The sequence below is a fragment of the Lactuca saligna genome, chromosome 7 (assembly GCF_052625555.1).
Source record: "Lactuca saligna cultivar CGN05327 chromosome 7, ASM5262555v1, whole genome shotgun sequence".
Classification (NCBI taxonomy): Eukaryota; Viridiplantae; Streptophyta; class Magnoliopsida; order Asterales; family Asteraceae; genus Lactuca; species Lactuca saligna.
In genome coordinates, this window is record NC_136423.1 from 146,350,821 (window position 1) to 146,360,293 (window position 9,473).

The window sequence follows — 9,473 nt, forward strand, 5'->3', positions numbered from 1 at the left end:
GGTGAGTAAAATGTATCATTATATAGTCAAAGTTTATTCGTTCCTTTTTTCTTAACAAAAAAACGATATTTTTGAGCCCCTCGATGATTTGAGTTGATCTATAAGAACCATGCCTGGTCTGGACTGGGTTTTGGTGTTTAATTTTGTAGTTTGAGTTTGATCACAAATCGGGAAATCCGGAAATAGAACACGAGATTGATCATTTAATCCATGGCTCTATTCATACGATATCTTGTAGAACTAAGGAATAGTTGATCAATTATCTTAGGGCTAACGTTTTATTTGAATAAGAGTTCGGAAATCGCTTTGAAAAGCACTATTTGCTGTTTAGTTCAAGTTTATACATGCAATTATAGTTATAGACTTATCCAAGTGGAAGACTATTAGATTAAGATGTCTAAGTTCATAACTAAATTGATATAAGCTTGTAATTAGAAGCAATCCTTTTTGGGTTGCCCTCATAACTAGAACTTGGTTAGAATTACATTTGTAGAGAGAATATAAATTTATTAGTTTATTATATGATTAATAAATTGTAATAAATGGTTTGTTAATATATTATGTAGTTAATATATTAATTGGAAATAGACAACTGATTTGTTGATTTAATTTGTGATTAATAAATTAATGTAAGACCAATTGTTAAATAATTGATTTGTTAATTTATATGATTAGTAAAATAATGTCTAATCAGTTAGAATTAATCTAAAATTAATTTGGGAGCTCTTTTAGGTTTGGAAGTCTCCTGGTTGCATAAAAGGAAATGATTTGATTTATAATTAAATCTATTACCTAATCATTTTAAATCTTGCTTTTCTTGCTAGTTACCTAAACTATAAATAGAACCTCTGGACTTGAAAATTTCATTTATGAGATTACCTATATGCTTATGAAAGAGATTCCCTCATATATTCTTTCCCTTCCTCATTCTATAGTTTTTGGTTTTGGAAGTGAGTGATTAAAGACATCATCATGTTGATGTTAGCTTTCCAAGACCAACAATCACAAGGGATTGAAGTTTGCTTATCACATCATCATGTTGGTGCTAGCTTTCCAAGACCAACAATCACAAGGGATTGAAGTTTGCTTATCACTACAAATCAAGGGTATGTAACCATAATTCTTGTATTTTGATTATACTAAGGTTTCAATTAAGGTTCATGATAGTTTTGTTGTTCATTGTATGTTACATTTAAAGTGTTAAGACATAGATCATTTAGGTTGCATATGCCCTTTAGTGTTAAGTGAAATTCCGCGAGCACATAGTTTTTGTAACCAATAAAACTCGTTAGATGCACCAATTGAAGTGTCACCGATAAAGGTCGAAATGGTGACGAATTAAGACCGTCAATTTCAATAATTTCTAGCTCGATATAACATATTAGAAATAAAGAAATTCACTTCATCATAGAAAATACGTTACTTGATCATTTATGAGAAATTTATTCGAATATATACATACATACATATATATATATATATATATATATATATATATATATATATATATATATATATATATATATATTGTTTTTTTTTCAAATGCATGTATAATATATAATATTTATGTATAAATGTCTTATAAATATAATCTTATTTATTTAATAATTATTTTTTAATAAATTAATAATCAATGCAAATTCATTGCATATGAATATTTTATTTTGTTGTAAGTTTATGATAAAATAATTAACAATATTACTTTAATAAAAAAAAGATAGAATATATATTGATTAAAATTTAATTAACAGAAATGATAGAAATGATGTACTTAAAGTAAAAGATAAAAAGTTTATAAAATTAAAGGTTTTTAACGAATTTTATTTTATGTTAATTTGAAATCTATGATAACAAATAACAATGATAAAAAATAAAAAAAAAAATAAAAAAAAAAAAGCTTATAAAATTCTGATTTTAAAATACCTAAAAATAGTATTAGGATAAAGCCTATAATAACAAACAACAATGATAAAAAGAAAAAAAAAACTTATAAAATTCTGATTTGAACATACCCAAAATAAAATATTCCTTTTAACAAAACTATTTCTAGCATTTATCCGAAACAGGACCCGTTTTATCGTGGGTGGAGTTCGGAGTTCCTTCGGTCCGATTGAATGACCTAGGTGTAGAACCAGGCAAGAAAGCATTCAAACTTCTACGTCGCTCAAAATTTCTGGTGTTCCGAGCTAATTCCATCATCATATACTCATCTCCATCGATCCATTTCTGTAATCCCTACAGTTGATTCTCCCAATTCTGTATTTCTTAACAAGGTGCGTTTTCTTTCTGTTCATCTACGTTTTTGTTTCTTAACACGGCTCCTACTTTTCATTATACCTCTCAATTGTAATCCCTTTGTTTCTGTAAATTGCTTCCAAATTCGAAGCAATATGAATTATTTCTCTTAGTACTCCAGTTCCTACCTAGTTTTAGTCTAACTTGAGAGGGAACCGATCTCAATTTTTGCGAAGGATGATTCTTGAAACATATGCCACCTTTTGATTCGTGGGATTTCAGTCGAATTTAGAATACTTCTCATTGAATCGAACAAATTTCTGAAAAGGGGGATAACTATCACGACGAAATGAAGTATTCAAGCCATATAATACGTCCATTTCCCCATTCAATCTCTAAACTTTTCTTTCTGTTGCAGCAAAATTCAATCAATGGACAACATCGTCGATGCTTTGAACAGTGCTTATCTAGAATTCGTGAGCGCAATAGCAAACACCCTTGAAACCAAGGATGCTGCAGGTGGCCAGGTAACCGCCGCCACTGATGCCGCCCTAGAAAACCTCAAACAGAGGTGGGAATTGTTCAGGGTGGCATGTGATCAAGCTGAGGAGTTTGTGGAGTCTGTGAAACTGAGAATCGGGTCTGAATGCTTAGTGGATGAAGCCACTGGTTCAGTCGCTGGAAAGCCAGGTCAGCCTGTGACACCTGGACTGCCACCTATTAGCGCTGTCCGGTTGGAGCAGATGAGTAAAGCTGTCAGATGGCTTGTGATTGAGCTTCAACAAGGTTCAGGATCCGGGGGCAATTTAGGGATTCCGCAACATAATTCTGCCCCTTTTGATGCTCGATTTCATGAAGATTCAACTCAATAGGTTCACTTTGATTAATCTGGTTACTGTTTTTTTTTTTTAGATTGTTTTTTCAGTTTGTTATGTCTTGGATTAATGTTTTACTTTGAATGTGATCAAACTAACTTCTTTGGTAGACTTGACAAATGAATAGAAGTTTGAATAATGTTAGGCCAATGAATATAAGTATTGGAACCCATTTAAAATTGAAGGTTGAATAATGTTCATATGACTCGATCTTTGAACATTAATAAATTTATTGAATTGAGTGATATTTTTTAATCTAAGTTATGGAACAATTGGTAGAAAATTTCACCTTAAATTGTAGTGTTATGTGCCTAACAAGTGCACTAAGGTCTAAGGATCGAGTACAAGGAAAACATAACCATTGATATGTCGATTTTTTTTAGTTTCTTTCGTTGTTAGTGACGACTTTTTTAGTTCGTTCTTTGTATAAAAAATGAAAGAAAAACGAGTTAAATAAGATTGTCTTTTTTTCATATTGGGTAATCTAAAATATGAAGAACATCTTTGAAATACGAAGGAGATTACCGAAACATTATTTGAAATGCTAAAAAGCATCACTACAAAACTCTTAATTAAACGATTTTACCTCTTAATTAAACGATATAATGTTGTAGAGCACCTATGAGGCGAAAAATGGAATTACATCGCTACAGTATTTTTGATTTTATAATTGTAATAACAAATAAAAATACCCAATCTAGTGATTTTGTAACTTGATGCAAATATATTATTCCCATCATAAATTAAATATAATAAGTACCACAAGTTAAAAACAAATATACAAAGTTTAACAAACAACATATCCTAATCCATATGTTTCTCCTTTTTTTTTTTTTTTTTTTTTTTTTTTTTTTTTTTTATGCCACAACCTACTTATGATCATGGCCCGAGTCATGAAAGCACCTATATTGTTTTGAATATTTTAATCGAACATTTTCTTCGGATCGAGAGCTTTTATGTCCACTATTATGGATAGAGGCTTAACCGCTTCATTAGGTTCCAAATAAAAAACAAATGAGACTCATGTTGCAATATTACCAACTCTCAACATAGTAAAGAAAATATCATATGAATGCTAGTTTGCTTATGAAATCTCAAAGTGAAAACTTAAACTTATGTGAAATCTCAAAGTGAAAACTTAAACTTATGTGTTGTCAGTTTTATCATCACAATCTTAAAGAAAGACTAATTGTGTAAAGCTAAAAAGATACAAATCCAACAGATCAATTTAGAAAAATTACCAGATTAAATCATGTTTCTTATCAGATATTTTGTAACGACCTAAAAATCACGATTAAAAATTTCTTTTAAAAACATTACTAAAATCATATTTATAAAAACCACATCATAAGTCATAACATAATTTCCAATTATTAATCCAAAACATAATCTTATTATCAGAGTAAACATTTCCAAGCTAACTGACTATGGTGTGTGTACTGTAACCTCTCCGAGCTCCTCTTTTGAAAACTGAGTACTTGAAACTAAAAACTGAAACCGTAACAAGAATCTTAGTGAGCTCCCCCAAACTACCACATACCAGACAATAACATATAAAACACATACTAGGCCTTGCCCCCTGCATCGGACCTAGGTCCAGACTAACTGGGGCCTTGCCCCCTGCATCGGATCGAAGTCCGGAACTGGCTGGAACCTTGTCCCCTACATCGGACTGAAGTCCGGGCTAACTGGGGCCTTGCCCCTACATCGGACCGAAGTCCGGAAATTGACTGGGACCTTGCCCCCTGTATCGGACCGAAGTTTGGACTAACTAGGGCCTTGCCCCCTGCATCAGACCGAAGTCCGGAAACTGACTGGGACCTTGTCCCATGTATCGGACCGAACTCCGGACTAACTGGGGCCTTGCCCCTGCATCGGACCGAAGTCCGAAAACTGACTGGAACCTTGTCCCCTGCATCGGACCGAAGTCCGGACTAACTGCATCGGACCGAAGTCCGGAATTAACTGAACATAGCATAACATAAACATATCAACTAGCATGAACACATATACTCCATACTGCATCGGGCCTTAGCCCGAAACTTATAACACATAAATCCTGTCTGAGCCACGAAGGCATCAAACATACTAACTACTGCATCGGACCAAAGTCTGGAAACTACTGCTAGCTAAACGGGTCGACATTGTGGCCTTAGACCCGTTCCTACTGGAGGGAAACTCACCTACACCACTAAAGTTCTTGCTGATACCCTTCTGACTGCTATCAACTAACTCTCGAACTGCTGCCCCCAAAACTCCTCGATCTACTAATACCAAATATAACACTTAGTTCCAAACTGCCTTTCAATTAGTCAAACTAAGTTAAATCTAGTCAAAGTCAAAGTCCTGGTCAATATCAACCTTCCAGGTTGACCCTACTCGCCGAGTCAGCCTGCTGACTCGCCGAGTTCATAAGCTCAGAAATCCCTTTCATTCGCGACTCGACTCGCCGAGTCAGACCATGACTCGCCGAGTCTACTGATTTCCGAGTTCTGTCCTGCTCAACTCACCGAGTCTCCACTCAACTCACTAATCCGAGTCTTCGCTAGAAGGTTTTGGGGTTTCGCGACCTGACTCGCCGAGTCCAAGAACAGACTCGCCGAGTCTAAGGAAATCTTTAACAGACTTGCCGAGTTGTTCTTCCAACTCGTCGAGTTCCTACCTATCTTCATCCAACTCGCCGAGTCCACCCATGTGACTCGCTGAGTTACTACACGATTTAGTTCCGGTATCTAGCCCGACTCGCCGAGTCCTCTCCCAGACTCCCCGAGTCCTTACGTGTAATCTCATAATCTCGAGTCATAGAGCTACTCCTTTGCTCCAAACAATAGATTTGGGTTCCTACAGTCCATTAGCAACATATAGTTGCTAACTTTACGTGCTTCTTGTCTCACAATACTAAAAACCAAGCTAGAAAGGAACTTAACTCATGGGGAATTGCATAGCAACTAACAGGGCTTTCTGCATCTTTGATCCAAATAGAACTCAGATCTGGAGTTTCAACTTTAGATCTAACTTGTGCACCGATTTCCCATCACATACTCTCAAAGAAGCCCTAAAACTCCATGAAAGATGGATCTAGAAAGGAGAAAGCCAAGGATAACGATTCATTACCTCCAAATGCTCTAAAAAGTTCCACCAACTCTGGATCCAAGGCCTCCTCTTGCACCACTATGAATCTCTTCTCTTCAAAGCTTTCAAACTACTTCACCAAGGGTAGATCTTACTCCAAAAACGGTTATGGTGGCTAGGGTTTGGGGTTCTGGACTATAGAGGCCACAAATGAGCCCTAGAAAAGAGAATAAGATGCTTAAATAGGATACTAAGTCCCAGAATTAGGGTTTCCCAACCTAGACCAGACTCGCCGAGTCCAAACCCCAACTCGTCGAGTCGGTCACTTAATCTGCGACACGGAACCCAATCCGACTCATCGATTTCTTCCTTGGATTCGACGAGTCGTCCCATTAAACTTATGGTTTTTCTTTCTTTTCTTGGCCTTTCTGATTTCGGGTGTTAGAACTCTCCCCCACTTAAACTAAACTTCGCCTCGAAGTTCGCTATGTCCAACTGGCCTGCAATTCGCCTCCGACACCCTGCCTGGTGACTCTAACCCTTTTTACCTTCTGCCCGATTATTCTAGATGGCCTAATTCTTGCAGTTAAAATCCCCAAGTACAATCTAATCCTCAACCTTCCTGAGAGCACCTCCTGTTTAACTGACAATCCTTCTGGTACTCCCTGAGTACTTAGGCTAAACATTCTTGGGGTATACTCTATTTTCCTCATGCGTTCTCTAGCCTTCCCGAGGCTGCCTTCTATAGCTATTCACCTCCTTTGTCACTGTGAAGATCATACCCTTCACGATGTCCATCACTCCAGCCATTCTTAGTGCTCGTCACTACTGCTGGTACATACTGAATGCTTCTTATTTCCATAACTTAGTACTGAGTACCCGTCCCAGCGAATGGATCAGATAATCCTTCGAGTGAAAGATTCATCTCTACAACGGTTAAGACTCATACGAGAGTTGCGCAACAAGGTCAAACCCTCCCCTCTAAGATTATCCAACCCTCTGTGAGAGGCGTAGCACCCTCTCTCAACTTGCTGCCTCTTACCATACTTCCCTTATCGTTACTATCTCTGACTGAAAATTTCGTTGCCCCTCATCCGCCTACCGGATGAACTGAGACTACCATGGTCCAATCTAACATGCCAATATCTGGGTTACCGGACTCCCACCAGTCACTACACCCCATCGCAAGACTAATACTGACCATAACACTGAAACTATCCGAAATACTGAACTGCCTGATGGCTGCTTCCCAAAATATCCTGAGACTGTCTTGGTCTCCAATCATTCATTGGTTATCTGCAACACCGATTTCCAACTCAACGGTGGAGTCCAAGGACTCCTTGCTTAGTCGTTCACACGATTTCCAAACAAAATCCTCCACTGGAACTAGTTGCCACCAGTTATCTTCTTATTGTGGCTCTAACAACCTCCCAGACTAACGGTAGCCCTTAACATACCCGAACCCAAGCGGTCCACTGCTTCCATGATCTCGTAACTGTGGAGACGATCCAATTGTTGAATCATCAACTTAATCATAACTGAACCATTTGGGAGATCCGAATTCTTACCCGTGGATTTGCATATCCTTACTATTGCACCCGAACTGGTGGGTACTACTGCTTCCCCCGTGTCCAAACAATGCATTCATGCTGCCCACCAACCTGATAAATGCTACAGCTACACCCGCAAACTTACAACTCTCTAATACTATTTGGCTTCTAGTGAATGCTACGGCTACCCCCGCAGACTTACAACACTCTACTACTATCTGACTGCTAGTGAATGCTACGACTACCCCCATAGACTTACTATACTCTACTATTATCTGACTGCTAGTGAATGCTTTGGCTACCCCCACAGACTTACAACATTTTCCTTACTAACTGGCTGCTACTGGAAAAATGTTGCGGCTTTCCCTCCGCTCTACCATGCTCTGCAGGTTGTCTCTGCCACTGACTACTAACACGAAAGCATCTCCTGCTAACCATTCTCAAGATCCTCATTCCGACTCACTAGAGTCCTATAGGTGGTCCTCCAACACTGAATTCCCAACTAGCTACTAACCATCTCGATTACATGAACTAACTGTTGGGAAGTTTCTCAAACTCCCAATCCTAAACTCCTCAATCCATCAATCGTTAAGCTACTATCTTTTCTTCTCAAAGGTCGCGTAATCATTCTGGGTCTGCGTGCTCTTACCCTTGTATACTCAGAGGATTCTCCCCTACTTAGATCCGGCTAGCTCTTTACTGCTCACTGGTCAAAAGGATTTCCTAATTCCATGAAAAGGGGCAACCCGCTGCCCGCCCACGTTTACCTCTGTTGGCGCTCCAACTAACCATTACCAGATCCGAACCATTCGTGCTTAACTAACCGAGCACTCTTCAATCCTTCACTGTATTTGCTTTAGTGACTGCATCCTGAGAACTTGCGTTCAGGGTAAACATCTCCAACTCACTTCCCTACTGTCCGCTAGCTACTTCACTAGAAGCTTTAAATCGTCACTACTGAGGATATAACTGATCAATACCCAAATGACATCTTCCGAAAGTAGTGAGGCACTACTAAATCTTACACATACATGCTAGAGTCACCGCATCTGAAGTAACCTGATCTAGAGGGGATGACCTCCAATTTACCATTCTAATTCCAAGGTATGCAGATGACATAAAACTCAGTCACAAGCAGGTAATATAATACCCCAACGCATATGCTTATTGATATCAATGCAACAATATAACAATAATATCATGAATAATAATTGACAGGAAGGTAAAAGATACATACCCCCAACATTTAGTGTTGCTCGAATCCTTGTTGAAATCAACCGGAATACTTGGCTCCAAGCCGTGGGCACCCTTGCCCGACCCTGATGTCTGTTGGTGGTTATCGAAGTCCCAGGGGCAAGAGGTGGCACCTTCCCTGCTGTATACAAAATCGGACAGTGGGCCTTCTTGTGGCCCCTCTGACTACAACAGAAACATATCGGATCAAGCCCCTGAGCGATGGTAGTAGTACAATCTCTTTTAAAATGACCAGTCTGGCCGCACTTGAAACAGCTAGGATTGGCACCTCTACTACTCCTACACGCACCCATGTGCGTCCTGCCACACTTGCCGCATCGACCGCGGCTCTGGTAGTCCCTCGATCTCGAATCCGACCACTTGATCCTCTTGCCCGAACCTGTGGCTAACTGACTCCCATCTGTTTTCCTCTTCCTTTCTGACTTCCTGCCCATCTCTCGCTCATGTGTTACCTCATCGACCCCATCCATTGTCTGAACAACCGTTG

General features: G+C 38.6%; 1 protein-coding gene across 1 annotated transcript; it reads left to right on the forward strand.

Moving 5' to 3' along the window:
* The first annotated feature begins 2,133 nt into the window (after positions 1-2,133).
* On the forward strand, positions 2,134-3,221 carry MED32 (mediator of RNA polymerase II transcription subunit-like protein). Its single transcript, XM_078962938.1, has 2 exons — positions 2,134-2,273; positions 2,654-3,221. The coding sequence occupies exon 2, from the start codon at positions 2,667-2,669 to the stop codon at positions 3,105-3,107; it is 441 nt and encodes a 146-aa protein (XP_078819064.1). The 5' UTR covers positions 2,134-2,273; positions 2,654-2,666; the 3' UTR covers positions 3,108-3,221.
* The last annotated feature ends 6,252 nt before the right edge of the window (positions 3,222-9,473 follow it).

Bases quoted from the DNA above. Each gene is read 5' to 3' on its own strand.
- MED32 (XM_078962938.1), top strand. From the start codon at position 2,667: ATGGACAACATCGTCGATGCTTTGAACAGTGCTTATCTAGAATTCGTG.